General features: G+C 37.2%; 1 protein-coding gene across 1 annotated transcript in view; it reads left to right on the top strand.

Moving 5' to 3' along the window:
* UBXN8 (UBX domain protein 8) overlaps positions 1 to 16821 on the top strand; it is a 29739-nt gene extending 12918 nt beyond the window's left edge. Inside the window, exons 4-10 of the mRNA XM_081046216.1 lie at positions 1055 to 1177; positions 3215 to 3285; positions 7241 to 7363; positions 9352 to 9486; positions 10910 to 10951; positions 13473 to 13547; positions 15539 to 16821. Of these exons, the coding sequence (XP_080902342.1) occupies positions 1055 to 1177; positions 3215 to 3285; positions 7241 to 7363; positions 9352 to 9486; positions 10910 to 10951; positions 13473 to 13547; positions 15539 to 15706 (737 nt within the window). The 3' untranslated portion in view covers positions 15707 to 16821. The remainder of the gene's footprint in view (positions 1 to 1054; positions 1178 to 3214; positions 3286 to 7240; positions 7364 to 9351; positions 9487 to 10909; positions 10952 to 13472; positions 13548 to 15538) is intronic.
* Positions 16822 to 24578: the final 7757 nt, after the last annotated feature.

Consider the following 24578-nt stretch of genomic DNA (forward strand, 5'->3'; position numbering starts at 1 on the left):
CTAGTTCTTTGATATATTCCCATATGACATTTGCAAATTGCTTGCTTATTAGAACAAAAAGCAATATTATGGAACATAAATCCCATCATTCAGTGTTTTCTCTAAATACCAATACTCTAGGTATTAAATTACTTTCATAATGGCCAAAGTTACCCCAGATTTAATTATATTGTATTGAACAACACATGAATCAATAGGTAACGCTGGCAAAAGTTGGAGGGGCTGTGATGTAAAAAAATATATAAATATACATGTATATGTCTGTAGTTAGAATTACTTCATTAATTTTCAGTCAACTGATTAACTACCAGCCCCATAACATTTGCAAGATGGTTCCTCTATACCTCTGCCTGGTAATTTTTCAGAATTACAAAACAAAACTAAAAATTCCAGGGGTAGAAACCATTTTTAACCCAATTTTATATCTCTATTCCCTTATATTTAACAAACTTTATTGTACAAATTAGGCAGTTGTTACATTTTTGCTGATGTAATTTTCATCTTGGTTCTTAAAATAACATAAAACCCAATACTGAATTTTTACCTTTTTCCTAGGCAAACATATATATAGTAATTTTATGTACAAATGACCAAGTATTGAGGAATAAAATGTACTGTTTCATAATTTAATTGTGAGAGATAAGAATTTGGTGTTTCAGTGAGAATGACTGTTTTTAAATAGAACTAGAATTTGAAAAGATGATACCTTCACTGTCATTTAAGTCCTAACTATGGGAATAACCTTATCTCCTTCTTTGAGCAGAAGGGACACAGAATTTATTCATTACTGATAGTCATAATATTTACAATGTAGCCAGTCACTCAGATTATACCTGTATTTCCAAAACAGAAGATGTTCTAGAATTATTTTTTGAGAATATGTTCTGGTAATGATAACCATGATGAATTGTGGTACCCAAAGGAAACTATATGAAAAATCTTAAGACAGTTGTGTAACCTAACTTTTACTCTACTTTTCTAGTACAAATAATCTTCTAATGTGTTATTAGTCAAGAAGTATTTTTAATTTTAATTTTTTTTTAATCTTTATAAGGAATTAAAGATATAATTTTGCTGTGTGGCCGGATTTTCTTACTGCTTGCTCTTCTTACTTTCATCATTTCTGTGACTGCCTCATGGCTTCATTCATTTAAATCTTCGCAAGTTTACCTAAAGGGTAAGTTTATTGTTTATCTACCCTTTTATACTTTTCTATTAAAATCTGTTTATTTATTCTAGAACACTGCACAGTAAGAACCTTTTTACCATTATTTTTTGCAGTGTAATTTCAAAGTAATCATTACAACTTTAGTCATGGTTTTGAATGAACCATAAATCCCAACATTTTTATCAGAAATCATACATTTCCATATATGTACATTCAAAAATCTTTCATTTCTAAGTTGGTACACTGCATTACAGAGCATTGCATGCTCTAAATCTAAATTGTCTCTGTGTGTATGCAACTTAACTACTGTTTGATACGTACAGTTTACAAACAATTCTATAAATGATAAATGTATCTACCATTAATCTCTAAAGGCCTTTCACCCTAATTTATTTTTCATTTCATTCTGGCAGTTTTTATTTACGCACTTAATCTCTTATGTATAATTAGGTGCTCTTAATTTTAGGAAACCATGCTAGTTCTTAATTCTGTTTTGTGTTTTCAGTAATAAAAAGTTTGTATTAGAAACCTTTTAAAACAATATTGTAGTTTGACTCAGAACAGATGAATCCTAAAATTAATGCCTATATTCTTTCTATTCTATTAGAAAGAAACTTGCCAATAGTGAATTTGGGGCATGATATTTTGTTTTGCTATCTAAATGTAAATAAAGGAAAATGATCAGGTTTTAATTTATAGCTCTTTCAAACTAACCATGAATAAAACCATAATCCTAAAATGTTATACTATTCAACCCAAACATGAAAGAAAATGTGGATGTTGCAGAGTCTCCCAATCATAGATTTTGGAATTTTTTTTCTTTCTTCTTTTGGTAAATTATTTGATTTCTTATGCTTCAAATTACTCAGTAACTTCTCTTTGAAACGTTGTATTAAATACATTTTGATATTAAGAGAATATTTGCTGCATATATTAAACTGTCAGGTAAAGTATTGTATGTTTTATAAATGGGGAAATGTGCAGCTGATATAGTTTCTTACCTTAAATTGCATCTTTATGTTGTTTGTGTGCAAGTCACTTTAGTACATTTATGGGTTGTAATTTTGAGATATAAATCACTGAAGGCTAAAACTATCTAATAAATAATTAAGACTGTATGGTGCCTAATTGTCAGATTTTTCTTCAAATGAGTAAAAACCCAGCTTGCTCATACACTTCCTATCTTCCCTGTCATCAGATATTGAGAAACAAGACTTCAGATTCATTCAAAACTTTAATCCTCCTTATTTTGTAAAGGTTTGCAAGATGAGGTATATCTAAGTTCTGAAGTAGTCAGTTCTTGGTGCCTTTAAGGATTAAAGCCCCTGAATCCCCTGTTATTGATTTATTTAAAAACTATATTCTTTGACTCAGTTTGTAAGTCTTTAAGATCGCTAAGTCTGACCAATCACAGCAAGTTACTGGCCAAACTGGAACTTCTGATTTCCTCTGTGCTTTACTGCCCTAATCTTTCCTTAATAAACTTGATGAAATATTTACAGCCATAAAGATAAAAATGTTGACAGAAAGGAAAGCTCTTCTTTAAGGAGTCAGGCAGTTTAAAGGATATATTTTCCTAAAAGATGGATAATTCCTCAAGAGAATACAGTTAAATGAAATTCACTTAAATGAAATTTATACCTAAAATAAAAAAGTCGATACAATAACAGAAATCCTTCCTTTTAACATTCAATGGATTACAACCTAATATTGGTTTAGTAACTATAGGAGTTGCCAAGCATACCCCACCTTTGAGCTCTAGGCATATTGCTTTTACCGTCATGTCCAAGGGTGACCAAGTGGCACTCCTCATGCCACCAGTACAGCATTCCACACTTCATATTTGAAATGGGATTCCGTGCTCTGCCTTAGAGCTGCTTGAAGCCTTATCAGGGGCCCACAGGAAAAAAAACCCACCATAAGTATTCTTGAAGCCTACTCATCAAAACTATAACATACAATATTAATTTAATACTTGTCAGAGAATTTTTGTTTCAGAACAGACCTTTTTCTTACCGATTTGACTTTTATGTTTTGATATCTTAGAAGACGAAGAGAAGAATGAGAAAAAGCAAAAACTTGTGAGAAAAAAACAACAAGAGGCACAGGGTGAGAAGGTACAGCATAATTTTTAGAGAGTATATCTAGAAATAATACAAAACTATCTGGGACATTTAAAATTTAGATATGTTGCTTTCTGTGTGCTCCGAATTTTTTTGAGATCAAATTCACATGACATAAAATTAACCATTTTAAAGTGTACAATTCAGTGACATTTAGCATATTCACAATGTGTGCAACTAGTATCTCTATCTAGCTGCAAAACATTTTTTTCACCCCAAAAAGAAAACCCCATACCCATTAAACACTTACTTCCTCATTCCCCTGTCCTTCCATCCTCTGGCAACTATCAATCTGCTTTTTGTTTGTATAGATTTATTTATTCTGGATATTTCATATAAATGGAATCATAACGTGACCCTTTGTGTCTGGCTTCTTTCACTTAGCATATGTTCTGGGGTTCATCCATGAAGCATGTATCAGTACTTCATCCTTTTTTATAGCTGAATAATATTCCATTCTATGGATATATCAAATTTTGATTATCCTTTCATTTCGCTGGTGGATATTTTGGTTGTTTCCACCTTTTGGCTATTGTGAATAGTGCTGCTAGCGTTAACTCTTCTTCAAAGATTTGATAGAACTAACCAATGAATCCATCTGGTCCTGGACTTTTCTTTGTTTATTTTTAATTACTGATACAATCTGTTAGGTCTGTTAAGAATTCCTGTTTCTTCTTGAGTCAGTTTATGTAATTTGTGTGTTTCTAGAAATTTGTCCATTTCATCTTGGTTATCTAACTTGATGGCATACAATTACATGTAGTATTCTCTTATAATCCTTTTTTATTTCTGTAAGATTGGTAGTAATATCACCACATTCATTTCTGATGTTAGTTATTTGTCTTCTTTTCTAAAATTAAAGGTTTGTGAATTTACTGATCTTTTCAAAGAACCCATTTTTGGTTTCATTGGTTCTATTGTTTTTCTATTTTATTCTCTATGTTTTACTCTCTTCTGTAATCTTTATTATTTGCTTTCTTATGCTAGCTTTGGATTTAATTTGTTCTTTTTCTAGTTTTTTTTTTTTTTTTAAAGATTTTATTGGGGAAGGGGAACAGGACTTTATTGGGGAACAGTGTGTACTTCCAGGCCTTTTTTCCAAGTCAAGTTGTTGTCCTTTCAATCTTAGTTGAGGAGGGTGCAGCTCAGCTCCAGGTCCAGTTGCCATTTCTAGTTGCAGTGGGCACAGCCCATCATCCCTTGCGTGAGTCGAACCGGCAACCTTGTGGTTGAGAGCCCCTGCTCCAACCAACTGAGATCTGGGAGGCAGCTCAGCTCAAGGTGCCGTGTTCAATCTTAGTTGCAGGGGATGGAGCCCACCATCCCTTGCGGAACTCGAGGAGTTGAACTGGCAACCTTGTGGGCCCATGTGGGAATCGAACCGGAAGCCTTTGGAGTTAGGAGCATGGAGCACTAACTGCCTGAGCCACCGGGCCGGCCTCTAGTTTTTTAAAGTGTAAAGTTAACTTACTGATTTGAAATCTTTCTTCTTTACTTAGATGTTTATAGCTATAACTTTCCCTCTGAGTGCTGCTTTTGCTGCATCCTATCCAAGATTGGTTTTGATAGCTAGGAATTTCTTTTACCATGTTTAATTATCTAATTTTTTACCATGTTTACCATGTATCTTTTACCATGTTTAATTATCTAATAATTATCTATTATTATTTTCTTGACCTTGAACTGTCAGGTAGCACTTGGGCAGTTATCAGACTGATGACTGACCTTTGTGAAAGAGGAGACTCCTGTGGACTTTCACCTAAATATTAAAAACATAAACTCTTTACAAAGGTCTAGGTACAGGGCATTAATAGTTTGACATCTATCACTTGTTTTTCTGATGAACAAATTATTCCTCTTTAAGTAAACAAGAGAAGGTTAAAAACAAATCATAAGAGTAAAAGCCTATATATTTGTTGGGCGGGTGCGGAAGTTACTACATCTGGTAACTACCCTGATCTGAATTTAGTAACAAAGTGTCCTTGCAAGATCTTTTGTAAGAAGCTCTCTTGTAAATATTTAAACTTCTCAAGTTTAATATTATCTCCTGTGGAAGTAACTGTTAATTTTAAAGACTTACATACTTATTAGTAAACTATAATTCTATCCATATGTTAATTGTATACTAATTGGCATCTGTAATTCCTAAGTCTATGTAAAGTTGGTATTCTTTTGTTTAGCCAAAGTCTAAAAACGTTAATGATATGTCTTCTTTTTTTGGACAAATCGAAATTAATACGTCTATATCTCACAATATAGTCTATGAGAATGGTGAAGTGCTGCCCAGCCTGTGCAGACATGCGCCTGATGATACATAAAATTTTTGAGTGTCTGCATTCTAAAAAGGTGGTTTTTCTCTTCTGACCCTTGATTGATAGTTTGATTTGATAAAGAATTACAGGTGGAAAATCACTGGAATTTTGAAGTATTGTACCATTATCCTTGAAGTTCCAGTGTGGTTTTTTTCAAGTTCTTTTTTTCCCGTTCATTAATTTTAGTCTCCATTTGTCATGTTGGAGGCTTTCCTTAATCATCTGGTAATCCTTGGCTCTGTCCTTTCAGATTTAAGAATGATGCACTAAGATACTAACTGATGCTGTTTGCCTTTGTAGAACTTCATCAAGCTTTGTGTTCTTTACTGTTTATAAAGTTACATTTCAATGTAAAGGGAAAAAGGAAAATAAAGCTAATTGGAATTTCTGTGTATGGGGGCAGAGCTTGACATGTTGTCTGCAGGCATAGGGTGTACACCAATTTAAGGGTAAAGGGATTGAGGAGTAATTTAGCTTTGTTAATATCTCTCTGTTCCTCTTGCAATTCACCTCTTCTAGACAAGGCACCGCCATTCTCCCACCTGGGAGGTTAAAGTCTGGCTACCAGCAGCAGTCTGAGTCAGGTAGGAAGGCAGCTGGGGAGTCTCACCTTTCAGTATGGACACTTCATAGACCCTCTGTTTAAGTTTGCATTCCTGTCTTCCCTAGGCCTGAGATCTGTGGCCTCGCTGGTTCATATCTCCAGAAAATAAACCTTCTGTGTCCGCCTAAATGTGGTAGGATAAGTGGGTCTGAGGATGTAATAGCTCTTTTATCTTTTCCCCCCTTTTGCATAAGAACCTCAGATGCAAAGAATTAGAGTCATCATCCTTGGTTCACTAACACTCAATCATTGCTTGATGCATGGCTTCTCCGTTTTTAGCTCTGCACCTCACCCCATGTCCCTGCCATGGTATCTGGTGTCTCTTCTTCCTGAGCTGTTGTTGCAGGTCTGTGGAGTGCACTGGCTTATTTCTTTATTGTTGCCCTCCTTTACAAGCACTTAGATTGCATCTTTCTCACTCTGATATATCAGTTACCACTCCTCCATCTGCCCTCACATATAATGGTTTGGGGGTTATAATATTTCTTTGTTTCATGAGTGGTGGAATTTGGGTTTCTATTTCTTGTTTCCGTAGTTCTGGGGTGATTTTCAAGAGGAGAGGGAAGCAGAAATAATTTCACTCTGTCATCTTAAAATCAGAATCTCCATTTCTTTTGAGTCCCAAACTATTTTCTACTCTTCCACGATCGAGCTATTCAATTAACGCTCTTCCAAATGAGTTCCTGCCTTGGGCATCATGCTTTGAACACACCTCTGACATTAAGCTCCTGAAAGACATCTTTGCATCCCTATTCCTCAGTACGGTTTTGTTGCGCTGAAAACACATTAAAGGATATATAGGCAGACTGCCATACGAGCATAAGTACAGAACACTTATCTTTATTTGCATTATGTACAAATGCAAATTTTTAAGAGACTGATGCGAAAGTGGAGGATGTTGCTTTTTGGCAAAATTTAGTGTGAAAACACAATTTCTTACTGGTTCTTATTTACAACTTTATACACAATGTAAAAATCTGAGGATTGTTAATTTATAGTAACAACACTTATTATTTCTTTTTTTTTTGAACAGGCTAGCAGATACATAGAGAATGTTCTAAAACCTCAGCAGGAAATGAAATTGAAAAAACTGGAAGAGCGCTTTTATCAGATGACGGGTGAAACCTGGAAGTTAAGCAATGGTCATAAACTTGGGGTTAGAAAATATTCCATTTTATATTTTGAATCCTGCTATTACTTATGTTTCCTTTTACATATATTGACTTTTTAAAATTACAAATGAAATTAAGCTGTCAATAGTCTTTCTTAGGAGTCTTTATTAATAATGATTGTATATCAGCTTTTATTCAGCATATTTGTGTCTCAAACAGATAATAACTTAGAGCCTTGAAATGCTCTAACATAAGGTAATCTTTATCTTGACCATATCACTATGTTTTATATGAGGGAATTCAGATCTTTCCTCAAGAAGGATCTCCAAGGTATAAGCTCACGTTATAATCATTTTGTTTGGCTCTGTTTTTGTAAAGCCAAATTCCCCTTGACTCCGAGTATGAATTCTGTCATTTGCTAATGGAAGTTTACAATTTTAAGTTTTCTTACAGAGAAAAAGGATACTCATAAAGGAATTAAGTTTTAGAAGAACTGGCCATAGGTTTTATGTGTAAGATCATTTCTGTCCCAAAGACGTTTTTTTGCCTTCTATGTATACTGTAGCTTTCACCATGTTGTAAAGGAAATGATTTAGTAAAGGTAAACAGAATTCTTACAGTGAAGCAGAATCAGTTTTTATTCATTTCATACTGGTAAATTTACTATAAAACAATCAAGGGTGGGTAATAAAATTAATGTGAAAGACACATTAAATATGTATATTTAATGTGTCACATATAAAATGCACCAGCTCTATGTGGTGATTTCACTTCTAAGTTGAGTTTGTCTTCTGTTCAATTTTGTGGTGTTAGACACTAATAGCCTGCTTTTAATCTGCCACATCTCTTTCTGAAATGGTCATAATAGTAAATCAGTCATTCTACTTCTGGCTTTTAGGCTATGTCTTCATGTTACTACTAGGATATATTTTCACCTCATTAGTGGGGACAGCGAGAAGTCAGGGACAGCGTAGACCTTTGGTGGTGGTGTGACTTATGGCTGTTAGGACTATCAAAGAACATGAGAATTGGAATGTTAGAGCTGAAAGAAGTATATCCATCAGCTGATCCAACCCCATAGTTCACAGTGAGGCAGCCAAAGTTTGGTCAGTTAATTGTTCAGTATCAAGATCTCTTTACTCCCACTTCCCACACTCCTCCTACCAACTTCTTTTTGGATAAAGGAATGGGGAAAACAGCCCACCAAAATGGTGGCTGGTTTAGGCTGATAAAGACAACTTTTACAAGGTCAGCATATATGGAAGAATTTGACACTTAAGTGAATTATCTTGTTAAATAAAAAGTTTTCAATATATCGTTATGGAAAGGTAAGTGACTCTGGGTGGTGACCATACAATGTGATATATAGATGATGTATTACAGAATTGTACACCTGAAATCTATGTAACTTTACTAACAGTTGTCACCCCAATAAACCTAAATAAAAGGAAAGAAAAAGTTTTAATAGACAATATTAATAATAATAATTTTTATGATTTCTGGAATAAAATCCTTTGTTTCCTAAAGTAATTAATTCAAATGGAAGCTGAAATTTTGAATTTGAGAACTAAAATATGTTTATATATAACAAGATACTAGGGCTATAGTATGGAAGTTTTATATGGTTACATACACAGACATACGTTTTTACATATATGTTCTATTTTCCACAGCCTTTTAAGGCATAATCCCTTGCACTGCCTTGTTTTTTTTTTTACTGAAAAGAGGAAAGGATATCATCCAGGTTTTCTTCTTTCTTCCATCCTATTGGAAAACTTGGGGGTCAATTAAAATGGAAAGGTCTATCTCTGCTTTGTATCTATCAGAGGGAACCCCAGAGCTGGATAAGGGTAGTTTCTAGAAGATGTTAAACTCTCATCTTTTCATGTCTAAAGAGACAATGCTTTAATTTTCTGGTTTAATAATGACTTAATTATATTTTTTACGGAAATGTCATCAATTAAAATAACCATTGAGAATAAAACAAAGTCGATAGAGAACATCTCTTTAGACATTGTCTGTTTTTGACCAGGGTGATGAAGATTTGGTGCTTGAAAATGAAAGTCAGACATCTTTTGAAACATCAAACAGAGAAGCAGCGAAGAGACGGAACTTGCCTAAGCTCTTAACCAAAGTTGCACCACCTGCTGAACAGCCCACGCAGAAGGTTTGTTACTTAACACCTGTACTACTCACGGATTGCATCAGTGTGCTGTAGGAAGTGTTCTGTGCGTGAGGTGGTATAGGGAGTGAAGATTAGGACTGGCTTTACATCCAGATGATGTCTTCCCACTACCTTACAAAGTGATCAACTTCATTAAAAATCACTCTTCGTGCTTAATATTAATGTTCTGAACCAAACTTAGAAGGAAGCTATGATCATAGGTTTAGAAAATTTCAGTTATTTTTGAGGAAATAATTTGCTTATGTAAAAGTGAAAAACATAATGTTTACTCAGGAAACATTCCTTTGGGTAGCGAAGACACGATTAAACCATATTCAGTGAGTGGCTAATATTAACAGGACTATCATTTTCCTCAGGGGCCCTTCTAGGGAATGGGTTAGCAACCATTCACTTTGGAATAGTGCCCAGGTTTATTATTCCTTCTTTTTTCAAATTTTTCATCCCTACGTTAAATTTGGAGCTGGCAAAGGTTGGAAATAGGAATGTGTTTTTACTGACTCTTAGGGAAAGCTGGTAGGTCATCTATCTAATTGTGAAAAGTGGTTTCTAATGTATTGCTTCTCAGTCTGAGGTTTTGTTGTGCCTTAATGGAGCTTGAGGGTCAGAATCTGGTCATTGGACTATTTCTAACATTTCAAAAAGGTCTAATGAACTCTATGGACTAATTAAAAATTCAAGATTCTTTACTTTTTTGTTATAGCACAAATTATCTCATGCTCACAGTAAATTTTGGTTGACCGCACATGCTTTTGATACCAAAGGAAAACAAATGATTTATTTAATTAATACAATTAACGTGTGTTACATAAAATGTTATAACGTGGAGTCTATGGTATTCAAAAATAAAAACTGTCTCTAGAGGAGAAATTGTTGATTCAACAAGTCTTTTAACAAGAGAAAATTGTCTGAACATCTGGTTTTTTAAACATAAATAGGGAAGCATTGAGTAAATCATGGGATCAACCAAAGTGAATGGTTGTTAACCAGTCCTCTAGAAGTGCCAGTAAAGAAAAATATGCACTCATCTTAAAATGTGTGTATGTATGAACCTAAATAACCTTGGGGTCTTACTGAACTTAATATTTATCCTGTTTCTTTAAATAGTACATTTTTATATAGTATCTTGGAACATTAAAACCACCAAAATTCTTTAAATGTGTATAGATTGGTAGCTATCATCTAAAATCCTGTTTTTATGATCTTTTGTTAACACAAAATTGCTTACCCAAAAATGTTTATTAATGTAGCTCTCATTCTCATTATAAACTTCTTATAAATGTATATGAAATGGAAAGATTTAAGCTTAAATATGTCTAAACTCTATATTGAAAGGAACTCTTCTCAATGAGATTATTTCTTTCTTCTTCAAAATGTTTACATTCCTGTTACTAATACTTTTCTTTAGGTTCCAGATTTTCCTGAAGAACCTCCTGAAACAGCTGAAGAAGTAAGCTTTTTTTCTTTGAAAATTAAATATACTTTCTATTTCCTTTAACATCAATTATGTCGTATCTAAATTTGGGTTTAGAAAATAAAGATAGCATAAGTGTTTATGTGATTGCACTGTAATTAGATCCTGTTTTGAATATGGTGTAATATCAAACTCCTCAGCTCGAGTCCTGTTTTGGAAGCCTGCTGCCTGATAAGTATGTTATTTTAGAGCCTAGAGCCTTCCCACTGCAACAGGCAGAAAGAGGATACATGGGCTTTTCTAAAACTTCAAGTCAGCAAGTGAGTTACTTTCTAAATTCAAATCAAAATAGGCAGATAACTTCAAATTGTAGTTTTCCTCTTAAAAAAGAGACAATGAAGAATGCAGCTATTGTAGGTGTTTGAATTACAGGATAGTTTTCTGTTTAGGGGGCAGTCGGATTGAACCCCCACTCTGCATTGAGATGCCTTCTGCCCAACTGCTTTGTCATCATCTGTGCTCTTTCTCTCTATTGCCCAGTTTAGTTTCAGACACGCCTCCAGTGTACGGGAGCACATGTCTTTATAGCCATTAAGTCACTCAGGCAAGGGAGAGCCCTGCTGGTTTTCCATTACTCAGGGCTCAGTGACTGTTACACTACTTAAAAACGATTTTTGAGGTAGCCATGAAAGTCATCAAGAGAGTCTCATTTTTGTTGACATATTTGCAACATTTATATTTAGTACTTTGGACATCAGAGGAAAACCTGAAAGTCATACAGAAACAGAGACGATGAAGTGTATGATGCAGATACTGAACCCCCAGGAGAAACACAATGTTGTTTTTTTAAAAAATGCCTAATTTCTACCCATGATACCTGATAAATTCTTGCCCGTAATGTATCTGTCCTGACCCTTCTACATTCTCCCTTCTCATCAAGCTCAGGTTGGTATCCATGACAACCGTTTATAATACAGGAGTAAATAAATATAGCTCAGGTTTGACAGGGAACACCTTTTATAAATTTACTCTAGCTTTAAAAGACATGACATTATTCCTGCAGAACAGCAGTTTGTCACCGAAGGAGCACGGATCACAGATATCAGGTTGTCAGTGAGTCCTTTGAAATTGTACTTTTTGTGCTTATATAGAAGGACAGTGTTTTTCTTCAGAATCTCACATCTATGACCCTAAAAAGGTTGAGAGACCTCTGCCACAGAGGCAGTTGATGTTGCTCTCCTATTAAGAGTTATTCATAGGCATTCCATTTTGTTGCTTTTCTACCCTTTCTCCAGTACTCGTCAGATGATATTTTGTGTTACACACAGTAAAGTGTATGTCAGAGAAATAGAATTTTAGAGCTGCAATGAACCTAAATAACTACCTTATCCCCTCTCCTCACTTGAAGCTGAAGCCACAGGTAGGAAGAGTTTCCCAGGTTTGTACAGGGAGAACCCAGGTCTCCTAACTGTAGCCAGTCCTCTTCCCTCATTCACTCGATAAGCAATACTACCCGTTTTCTTCTCCGTGCTCTGATTTTAGGTCCTCTGTTTTTAATGAACAAAATCAACAAAATTATGGTAATTGTTACATGTAAAATGTATGCAACACACACACATATAGAATATACTGTAAAAGTATCATCTTATACATTAGTGGCATTCTTAATAAAATTTCATTATAAAAGTTGCTTTAGTAGCAGTAACAACAGCTCAGCATTTCACTGATTTGGATGGGAGTCAAACACCTTACCTACTCAAGTGGAAAAAATTTCGAACATGGCTTTTCTGAAGGGGATAGGTGCTTTAAAACCACCGTTTCTATATATTATGATGCCTGCTTAACTCCCAGGACAGTTATGATAATATTAACCATAAAAAAAAGGTTTCCTGACAGGTAAATAATGAACATCAGAATAAATGACTAATTGATCATCTTTTCATTTTAGGAGGGCCTTTAACATACTAACAGTTTGCAAGCTTTTCTTTAGCTGTTTAGCTGTTTTTTCAAAGGAAAGATGATGGGCAAACTGGATACATAACTCAGAAAATGCAGGACGGTTTCCAGGAGATGAGGTCTCAGAGCTCCCAGCAACCAGGACCAAGTCTAGGCTCATCTCTCATTTTTTGGACGATGTAGGCACAGTGCACAGCCTACAGTAAGGGAGGGGACAGGGTCATTTTTGTTTCCTTCCAATCTAATGCTCTTCTCTGTAGACTCTGAGGTGGCACTGGATCTTGGTTTGGTAGCTCACTTTTGATGCGCAACTGCAATCTGGAAGTTACTTGGGCAGACAGAATCATTTAGTCTCTAGTGTCCCCTCTGGAAGGCTCTGTCACTGATCTTCTCCATCTGTAGGAAGATGTTTTTCAGTTTCAGAAGAATTATTTCTGTTTAGAGTAAATTTTATCTGGACCTTTGTGTTGGTCTACCACCAGAGCTAAATTCCTCCAAAACCTCATGTGCGCTTTTATAATTACAGATGTTTCACTAGTAGTAATTTTGGATTGCAAAGAGCAGTGGATTAGAATTGTATCTGAACATTTTTATTCCTCAGGTAGTTACTGTTGCACTCCGATGTCCAAGTGGGAACGTCCTGAAGAGAAGGTTTTTTAAGTCTTGCAGTTCACAGGTGAGCAAATTCATTTTTGAGAAATATTTGTGTTGAATTTGGCAATAGTTTATTCCCATGCAGTTGGAGAGGTAATAGCACACTGTTGTCTGGTACTCTAATCACTTACATGTACTCTATTTTGAGGATAAAGGGCATTTATAAGTACTCTATGTTGTAGAAACTTGGGAAATTAGGCATGCTGGGTCCATTTGAACTGATTTCTGCATTCAAGATTTTTTCAGTTCTTTTCCTATTGTTTTTTATTCGTTGTTTTTCTTTTGTTTTAATTACATTTCACAGCTTGGTGGGTAACATGTTTTCAAATCCTTAGGAAGCAGCCAGTATTAATTTTGTTCTGTTCCCATTATCCCTGGTGGATTATTAACCTAAACCCCATGGCTTATATGTAATTTTCAGACCATTCTTTAGGGCTTGTTTCCTTTTGTTCTCTTAATTTCTTTTTCTATTAAAAACAATACTCTGTTCATTAGCAATACTTTGGAAAACAGAAAAGTAAAGAGAGAAAAAATTTATTTTTTTTAAAGATTTTATTGGGGAACAGTGTATACTTCCAGGCCTTTTTTCCAAGTCAAGTTGTTGTCCTTTCAATCTTCGTTGTGGAGGGTGCCATTCAGCTTCAAGTTGTCCTTTCAGTCTTAGTTGTGAAGGGCGCAGCTCAGCTCCAGGTCCAGTTGCCATTTCTAGTTGCAGGGGGCACAGCCCACCATCCCTTGCGGGAGTTGAGGAATCGAACTGGCAACCTTGTGGTTGAGAGGATGCACTCCAACCAGCTGAGCCATCCGGGAGCTCAGCGGCAGCTCAGCTCAAGGTGCCGTGTTCAATCTTAGTTGTAGAGGGTGCTGCCCACCATCCCTTGTGGGACTCGAGGAATTGAACTGGCAACCTTGTGGTTGGGAGCCCGTGCTCCAACCAACTGAGCCATCCGGGAGGCAGCTCAGCTCAAGGTGTCGTGTTCAATCTTAGTTACAGGGGGCAATGCCCACCATCCCTTGTGGGACTCGAGGAGTTGAACCAGCAACCTTGTGGCTGAGAGCCCACTGGCCCATGTGGGAATCGAACCGGCAGCCTTCGGAGTTAGGAGCATGGAGCTCTAACTGCCTGAGCCACTGGGCCGGCCTGAGAAAAAAAATTTTTGATCTGCAGTCTGATACCAAAGCAATTACAAATATTTTGGTGTATTTCTATTTTTAAGTGCATTTAAACATATAATTATGCATTCATTAAAATATATCTAAATAATTTTCTATCCTGATTGTTGCATATGACTTATAACAAGAATGCTATAACCATAATGAAAAATACAAAGTTAAAGAAAAATTTGGGGAGTGAAAAAAGTGAAAGGGATTAAGTACAAATTGCCAGTTATAAAATAGTCATGGAATATAAAGTACAACATAAGGAATATAATCAATAATATTGTAGTAACTACGTATGGTGTCAGATGGGTACTAGACTTACTGGGCGATCAGTTTGTAAGGTATATAAGTGTCTAATCATGAACAAGTACTATGGGAATACTCATGACAGGAAATGACCCAGACCCATTGAGAATTGGGCTATCATAAAGCAGAGTTCCCCGGAACCTGAACATGTCCTTTGTGACAAAGTTCCCACATGATTTTGATGTGGCTTAGATTATAATCTTAATAATTCTTTTCCCAAATGCTAACTTTTTGTTCTCAATCATTTTATTGAACAATCTGTCATTCCCTAAAGTTGAGGCTTTCCTAATGGTTAAATGCCTCTGCTGTCTGTGGGTACCAGTAGTCCGTAGGCCTTAAACAAAATGTATTAAAGGTTATTCACATCTCAGAATCCATGGCATACTATTTTTCTTTACATTCTAGAATTTCCTTTGAAAGTTGTACAAGTTCTGTTTCATTATTCCTAGGGGCATGTTTAACAATGAAAGAATTGTAAAATATCATGGGGACCCTGAGGAACACACGTGTATACAGCATTTGATAACTACGTTTTTTATCTTTTAGGTCCTGTTTGACTGGATGATGAAAATTGGGTACCACACATCACTATACAGCCTTTCTACTTCTTTTCCCAGAAGGCCTCTGGAAGTAGAAGGAGGCTGGTCACTGCAGGACATAGGAATAACTGTGGATACTGTACTCAATGTGGAAGAGAAAGAGCCAAGCAACTAGTTAAGAAATGAGAACTACCTGTTCTTCATAAAATCAGTTATGCCATGACCTTACAGGACAGTAATTCACATTAAAATCATGCCATACCTTGACTGAGCTCAAGGCAGTAAACTCTTTAATGTTGATATCCATGGGAATATATGGACACAAAGGATTGGAAAAGGAGTGTTCTCTGCATATAATTTTTGGATGTGCTATTTTATAACGAGAGCTAGGTAAAAATGTATACTGTATGGCATTCAATATATGTTACCCAGCTGACATCATTTATCAGTATGTTGAAAAAAAGTCATGTGACTTTGGTTTCTGCCTCTTCAATCCATCTTAACCCCACTATGAGTATTTCACAATTCAGTGAAACTCTTCAAAGTCTTATAAATGGAAATGTTTATTCTGCTGTATTTATAGAAATTAAAAAGCTTTAGAGAAGATTCAAAGCTCTTTAAAGCTTTAAAGTTCTTTTTGATAGGTATAAATTAATGTTCACTTAACAAATATTTGAGATTTACATATATAATTTTGCCTTGCATTGTAACATTTGCAAAGTTCCAGGTGGACCAATATTTTTAAAAATAAAAATATTAAAAACATAGGTGAGTTTCTTTTATATATTTGGTCATTTCATTTTACTGCTTATAAACCTGTAATGGTGAACACACGCACTGTATAATATAAAGTTCAAACGCCAAGTATGGTATAAAAGGCAGTTAACTTTGTTCTAGTCACTCCCATTTTCTTTTCTCATGCGCTGTCTTAAGAGTCAGTTAACTTGACTTTGTGTATTGCCCTTTATTAATGCTCATTATACCTCTTCTGTAGAATTTATTACACTGTGTTATAGCTATGTTTTTGTGTTCCCAAACTCATAATTCCTTAAAAGCAAGGAATATATCCCTTTTTTCCCTTTAGAAGTATCTGGTAGATGCTTAATACTTGAAATTAAATAAGTTGTCTCCACTGTTAACTTTTTTTTTCCTCTCTGGAATATCCCACTTAAAAAAAATGAAGTTCCTGATTATAAATTTGAAAGTGTTCCAAAAGTTTACAAAGTAACAATAACAAAAACATCACCCATAATTTCAATACCCACTAATAAACATGACTAACTTTATGGTTTCCGGTATGTCCTATCAGACTTTTCTAAGTTTATATACCACAAATACAAAAAAGACTCCACAATTTTAGACCCTTTGGAAAAACCGATTACTGTGAAAGCTACCAAGTAATTCTACTTAGGATGGGTTAGCAGGCTCCAAGATGGCCCCCAATGATCCCGCCTCTTCATAGTCACACATAGTCTACCCCACATTGTACCAGGATTGGTCTGTGAGACAAATAAAATTCAACAGAAGTGGTGTGTATCATGAGATTAGGTTATAAAAGACTGTGGCTTCTGTCTTAGTTCTCTCTTGGGTCACTCACTCACATGGGGGGAAAAGCTATGTTGTCAGCCTCACAGAGAGGCCCAGGTGGCAAGGAAGTGAAGCCTACTGCCAACAAGACATGAGGAAGTTTGGAGCTGAACCTGCAGCCCCAGTTAATTCCAGGGACTGCAGCTCGGGCAACCCGCCTGACTGCAACTTCATGAGCTCCCTAAGCCAGACCACTTAGCTACGATGCTCCCCCTTTCTTGACCCTCATGAATTATGAGAGAATGTTTTTTGTTTTGTTTTTTAAAGTTTATTGGGGTGACAATTCTTAGTAAAGTTACATGGATTTCAGGTGTACAATTCTGTAATACATCATCTGTATGTCACATTGTGTGTTCACCACCCAGAGTCAGTTCTTTTTCCATCACCATATATTTGACGATAAATGTTTTAAGCAGCTAAGATTTGAGTTAATTTGTTAAGGAGCAACGTAGAACATACAAATTTTAGAACCTGCCAGTGTGGAGCTGTCATAAAAACCTAAAACATGGGAGTGGCTTTGGAACCAGGCAGTGGGCTTTGAGAAGAGTTTTGATGAAAGCCTGAAGTGACTTGACATTGTTGATAAAAGGCTGCAGGTGAGGACTTGCAGAAAAGTGAGGGAAATATTGCAAACCGGAGGAATGGAAATCCTGGTTATATAGTGGCAGAAGTTTAGCAACACTATCACTGACAGTTGGGGGCAGGCGGGTGAGTGGAAAATACAGCTAAACGAGTTAAGTTATCTAGCTAAGTATTTCCAATCAGAGTATTGAAAATGCCACCTGGTTTTTTTTTGTGGTTTTGTTTGTTTGTATTTTTGCCGCTTACAGTAATGTGAGGGAAGAGATAAGCTAAAGAAAGGACTTAAAAAGGAACCAGGGCTCACTGGTTTGGAAGATTCCCACTCAGCCTCCAGAGGTGGCGAATAATGCTAAAATTAAGAAATGGCTGCAGAGCTAAAGTCAAATCAAGGGCATTCTCAAGAAAGAGTGGTCTAAAAATTAAGCCAAGACGCGGATGTGGAGAAAAGGGAACGCTACTGCACTGTTGGTGGGATTGCAGATTAGTGCAGCCACTATGGAAAACAGTATGGAGGTATCTCAGGAATCTGAAAATGGAACTACCCTATGATCCAGTAATTCCACTCCTAGGCATCTACCCGGAGAAATCCAAAACTCCAATTCAAAAATCAGTATGCACTCCTATGTTTATTGCAGCACTATACACAATAGCTAAGACATGGAAACAACTGAAATGCCCATCGGTAGATGACTGGATTAAGAAGCTGTGGTACATTTATACAATGGAGTATTACGCAGCCATAAAGAAGAAAGAAATCTTATCATTTGCAGCAACATGGATGGACCTAGAGAACATTATGTTAAGTGAAATAAGTCAGAAAGAGAAAGACAAGTACCATATGATCTCACTTATATGCGGAATCTAAAGAAAAGAATATGTGAATGAACTGATCAGAGACAGTTTTGAGGACACAAAGAAAAAACCGAGAGTTGTTAGATGGGTGGGGGGAAAGGTGAAGGGATTAGGAAGCAGCTGGTAACCACAAGATGGCCTCAGGGTTTTCTGAAAATTAATTTGGGGAACTTATTCAATAATGTTGTAAAGATTTTGTTGGGTATCCGATGGACATGCGTCCTATTTGGGAGACCACCTCAGAGATAATGTGGATGCCTGACCATGGCATTGTACACCAGAAGCTAAACATTAATGAATGCCAATTATAATTTTATATATATAATGTGATGGCTCGGTGTGAGGTCGGAGGGATAATGGATGGGGGGAGGGGGGTTCACAGTGTGAGGGATATAAATGATGAACGTCTAAGTATTACCTTGTCTTGTACACCTGAAACTAATAAAAAAAAATTATAAAAAAAAAATAATAAAAAAATAAATAGTTAATGACAAATGTTAAAAAATAAATAAATAAATAAAAATAAATAAATAAAAATTAAGCCAAGAGAATAATTATAAAATCCTTTGTTAAGACCTGTGAAATATCAAAGGTGATGTCTCAGAATAAGATTCACGCAATATTCAAAGTTTTAAAAATAATGGTATCAGCAGTAACCTGGACATAGATTAGTGAAAATTAAAAGAAGCCTTTGGACCCCCAAAATTCTACTGGCAGGAAGCAAGCTGAAAACCTATGCTACCTGTCATGTAAAAGAATGACAGAAGGTGAAACCAAGGGCTCTGAGGGCTTACTCAAGAGCCATTGGAAAGTCATTTCCTCAGGAGTAGGATGGAGTTCTGGTCAAGGAATTTCTAACACTTGGCCAGCTGGGTTTCAGAACTGCTCATGGCCCAGTGACTTCTGCGTACCGTTCATTTTCAGTCCTTCTGAACAGGAATCATCCAGTCTGCCCCACCTTTGTCTACTGGGTTTAGGGAGGGGTGACAATATGTCCTCAGTGCACAGGGTTGATCAGCATGACCAACAGAATTAACCAGATGTACAGTGAGTCCTCACTTAATGTAATCGATAGGTTCTTGGAAACTGGGACATTAAGCAAAACAACGCACAGTCATGCGCCACATAACGAGGTTTCAGTCCATGACGGACTACAAGTACGGCGGTGATCCCCTAAGATTATAAAGGAGCTGATCAATTCCTGTCACCTAGTGACATCATAGCCATCATGTCCTAGCTCAGAGCATTACTCACGTGTGTGTGGTGATGCTGGTATAAACCTACTGGGCGGTCAATCATGTATGGATATAGAGAATATTTTTGTACAGATGTATAATGTGTTTTAGGCTAAGTGTTATTAAAAAAGAGTTGAAAAATTCAAAAACTTACAAAGCTTATACAGTAAAAAGGTTACAGTAAGCTAAGGTTAATTCATTATTGAAGAAACAAATACTTTTTAAAATTTAGTGGAGCCTCAGTGTAGTGTTTATAAAATCTACAGCAGTGTAGTCATGTCTTGGGCCTTCACATCCGCTCGCCACTCACTCACTGACTCACCCAGAACAACTTCCTGGTCCATTCATGGTAAGTGCCTGTCATGCAGGGTGTCATGTGGGGTCTCAGCTCCCGCTCCCCACATAAGAACGCAGGATATGGTGAGGCCAAAAAGGAACACCCACGGAGCCATAGGTAGGGGAGTCATACCACTATGGTCTCGCTGGCGGCTGGGTTGGAGACACAGGAAGCAGGAGCCACACTATCCGCAACCTGCTGTCCACTTCTCTTTGCCAACCCACCTCACTTGCTAGCTGCAATCCGCCATGCTAACTGCAATCCGCTCCTGCTCGCACAGCCACCATCTTCTCGCCAGCCCCAATTTGCTGCTAGCATAGCCACAGCAGTTATATTAGTGGCCAATGGCTCACTGGTTACAGCTGACGGCCAACTAGCCATAGCTGATGGCCATCCGATCCAGTTGATGGCCATTTACTACCTGAGCCAGCACCTTTTTATGTGAGGCCGAGAGCCTGGCAACTGCACTCCTGGCTCTGTCCCCATAGTGCCTTAGACGGGTTTAGCCTTTTTTTCTTTTTTTATCTTTTATACCATGTTTTACTGTACTTTTTCTTTTTTTTTTACTGTGCTTTTTCTATGGTTAGATACACAAATAGCATTGTTTTACAATTGTCTACAGTATTCAGTACAGTAACCTGCTGTACAGGCTTGTAGCCTAGGAGCGGTAGGCTATGCCCATCAGCCTAGGTGTGCAGGAGGCTGTACCATCTAGGTTTGTGTAAGATGTTGCCACAATGACTAAATCGCCTAACAACGTATTTCTCAGAATGTATCCCCATTATTAAGCAAAACATGATTGTATAACAAAACCAATTTCACCATAGGCTAACTGATATAAACAAGACGTAAGTTCCTACAACATATTTCTGGTCACAAAAAAATCACCAAACTTCTAAATAAAGACCCAAAACACTTCTCATATTAAACAATGAAATAAATGTGAGCTGTATATACATTTAAGAAAGAGCAATAAAAGCAGGCAAGATAATTATTTTCCAACCCACTTCTTCCAGTTCAGGATCATGGGTGGCGGGAGCCTATCCTGGCAGCTTAGGGCACAAGTCAGGAACCCACACTGGACAGGACTCTCTTCTATTACAGGGCACACTCACACACACCCACACTCACTCCAACTGGAACATTTTAGACTTGCAATTAATTAACCTCATGTGTACATCTCTGGGATGTGGGAGGAAACTGGAGTAACCAGAGAAAGTCCATGCAGAGGTGGGGAGAATGTACCAAATCCACAGAAAACAAGTGGCCCCAGCTGGGAATCGATGCTTTTTCCCCTCTCATTGTTATAAAGAAACACATTATAATTAATCCTATCCAGAGACTGCAGGCCTGGCCAACACCTTGATGACAACCTAATGAGAGAACTTGAAGTCAGAGCCACCTCAGCAAAACCTCTCCTGGATTCTTGACCCACAGAAACAGTTGGAGGTAATACATGTTTTAAAATACAACGTTGGGGGAAATTTATTATGTGGCAATAAATAACTAGTACAAGAAACATTCAGGGCATTTTCCCCTAACAATGTAAAGATGTCCTTACGAATGACTTTTACTTTTCTGGATAGGTTCTTTGGTTCCTCTAGCTGCTCCTGCCTCTTAATCAGGGTTCCCTTCAAAGATTCAGTAAGCTTCCTTTATTCTTCGAAATACACAAATGAAAATAGAAATTCAAAAGAAAACAAGAAGAAACATTTCTATATTTACCTGTTTTGATCGTGGGCTTTCATAGGCTCTGTTTTCAGTTGTCCATCCACATCCATTTCCAAGGATACTGACTATAGAAAATGATTACTACCATTAAAAAAAACTATCTCTTAAACAGGCAAAATTTCAATAATTCACAAATAGTTCCTAAAATTTTGGGAATGTCTTCCCCCCTCCCAATTTCTAACACAAAAATCCTTAGGGCCATTTCTCTGTAGGGCAATACATATTTTTTAAACACAAAGTAAAAAACTATCAATTGCATGTACAAAAAAAGCCTAAAAATAGAGACGGTTAATTGTTTCCTTGGTTACAAAAGCTAATTATTTCTGAGTTTAGGGAAAGGAACTACAGATGCGTTAAATCTTTAGATTCTTGGTTAATAATACTACTTTTTTTTATACTGTAGTCCTCTTACAATGAGGTGGAAAAATTAGACACATGATTAAGGAATTATTTTTTCTAGGTGTGATGATGTACTATGGTTAGGAGTGAGGGAGAAAGGAGCGAGGAAGAGAGGAAAGGAGGGAGGAGAGAATCCTTATCTCTAAAGAAACATACCACAGTGTGACAGAAATTATGGTCAAAAGTTGCTTCAAAATAATGTGGATAGTAGGTGGAGATATAAAGGAATAAATATTAAAGCTAAGTAAAAGGTTCACTGGAGTACCTTATACTCTTGTAATTTTCCATGATAAAATGTTTAGCAATATCAACAGGCTTAAGATAAAAAAGGGGCAGACTTGTAAATTATCAAGGGATAAAAGAAAGTTGTGATTTAAAATAGCTTCAAAAAAAAAAAAAGCCCCAGGGAAAACTAACTTCAACTTAGTCTGTTTATTATTGTTTTAAATAATATATTTCAGTGAAGGAGTGAACTAGAAAAATTTTAAAGACCTACATCTTAAGTATACTAAAGAATATTCCGAGTATTTAAAAATAGCATTCAGACAAAATGTTCACTATGTAACCTGCACTTCTCTAGCACCAAGCCACATGTCCTTATTTAGAGAATTTCCCCTAATCTTATTATTCTTCATTTCTGTTTATACTTCACTTTGTAAACTCTCTTCCTCACTGTAATGAACTGATGTGAGAGATCTACTCATTTGAATTTAGCTGCCTGTCGTCAAGACATATGAATGTCTGTCGTGCGGGGAGTCACGCAGGGTCTCTGCTCCAGCTCCCCTCATAAGAATGCAGGACTCGGTGAGGCCAAAAAGGAACACCCACGGAGCCATAGATGGGGGAGTCAAACCAATATATTCTCGCTGGCGGCTGGGCTGGAGACACAGGAAGCAGGATCTACATAATCTGCAACCTGCGGCCCTAACAGCAGTCCGCGCTAGCCAGCCACCATCTTCTTGCTAACCCCCATTTGCTGCTAGCGTAGCCACAGCAGTTATATTAGTGGCCATTGGCTTAGTGGTTACAGCTGACGGCCAACTAGCCACAGCTGATGGCCATCCAATCACAGCTGATGGCCATTTACTACCCAAGCCAGCACCTTTCTATGTGAGGCCGAGAGCCTGGAAACTACACTCCTGGCTCTGTCCCCACAGAAGGTGTAGTAGCTGCATCACTCTGTTTGGGGTCTTTCTCCAGCTATGCTCAGCTACCACTATGGCCTCACTGGAGGCTGGGTTTACATGACGTGCGACCTGCTGTCCGCTTTGCTGCCAACCGACCAACTCTCCTTCACTCTCCGTCACTCTCCTCCTTCACTCTCCTCGGCCTCCCTCCGTAGCCACGGCAGTTGTATCAGTGGCCAATGGCTCAATGGATACAGCTGATGGTCAACCAGCCACAGCTGACGGCCATCTACTATCGAGCCAGCACCTCTCCACATGAGGCCAAGAGCCTGGAAACTGCTTTCTGGCGCTGTCCCCACAATGTCATTTTAGGTTGTTCTACTATCGTGAGAGTGGCACTAAAAGATACTTTGTTATGGGGAGAAAAAAAACCCATAAAGCCATCTTTTTCTGAAGGAAGTTGTAAAAGAAATATGACATTCCCCTTTAAAAGGGGAGGGGGAAGCTAGCCTTAATTGTTCTGCTCCCTGACATTGAGGTCCTAAAAATAACAAGTTCTAAACAGTACAGCAGTTTGGGACTTCCACTTAGGATGTGGAAAGCTGCAAAGAATGTTTCTCCCACCCTGAGAAGAAACAGCTGGATGATATACAAAATCATAACATTTTTGATCTCTCCGATGGCTGAGGCTGCAAAGCAATCATGGAAACTGAATTACAAAGAGGAATAACCTGCTGCAAGGAGAGATGGGACAGTCTTCCCTTTGTCAGGGCACAGGAGAAAGGGGGGCTGCCATACAAGCAGATAAGGAAAATTCAACTCAGATTTTAACACTTTTAAAGGGCCAAGCATGGGCTACTGCCTCCTTTTAGAATGGGACTGGCTATTTAATTTGTGGGTCTTAGTGCAAAATGAAATTGCAGGATCCTTGCTAAAATATTAATTTAAGATGATGACAGAGTTAAACCGAGCACAAGACACTTCTAAGTGTGGGACTGTGTTACCGAGACTCAAGCAGTCCATTTGTCTGCACGCATGCAAGCCAAACAAGACAAGAACAGGAGATTGCAGCAAAAAAGTGAAGGTTTCTTTAAGTTGGTGCTATGCCTGCAGACACAGATGAGCTGGTGCTCGCAAACACCTGGCTCCCTGATGACCTCTAGTGGCCGGGTTGTATAAGGGGAAAATCATTAACCA

This window comes from Rhinolophus hipposideros (assembly GCF_964194185.1).
Source record: "Rhinolophus hipposideros genome assembly, chromosome: 4".
Taxonomy (NCBI): Eukaryota; Metazoa; Chordata; class Mammalia; order Chiroptera; family Rhinolophidae; genus Rhinolophus; species Rhinolophus hipposideros.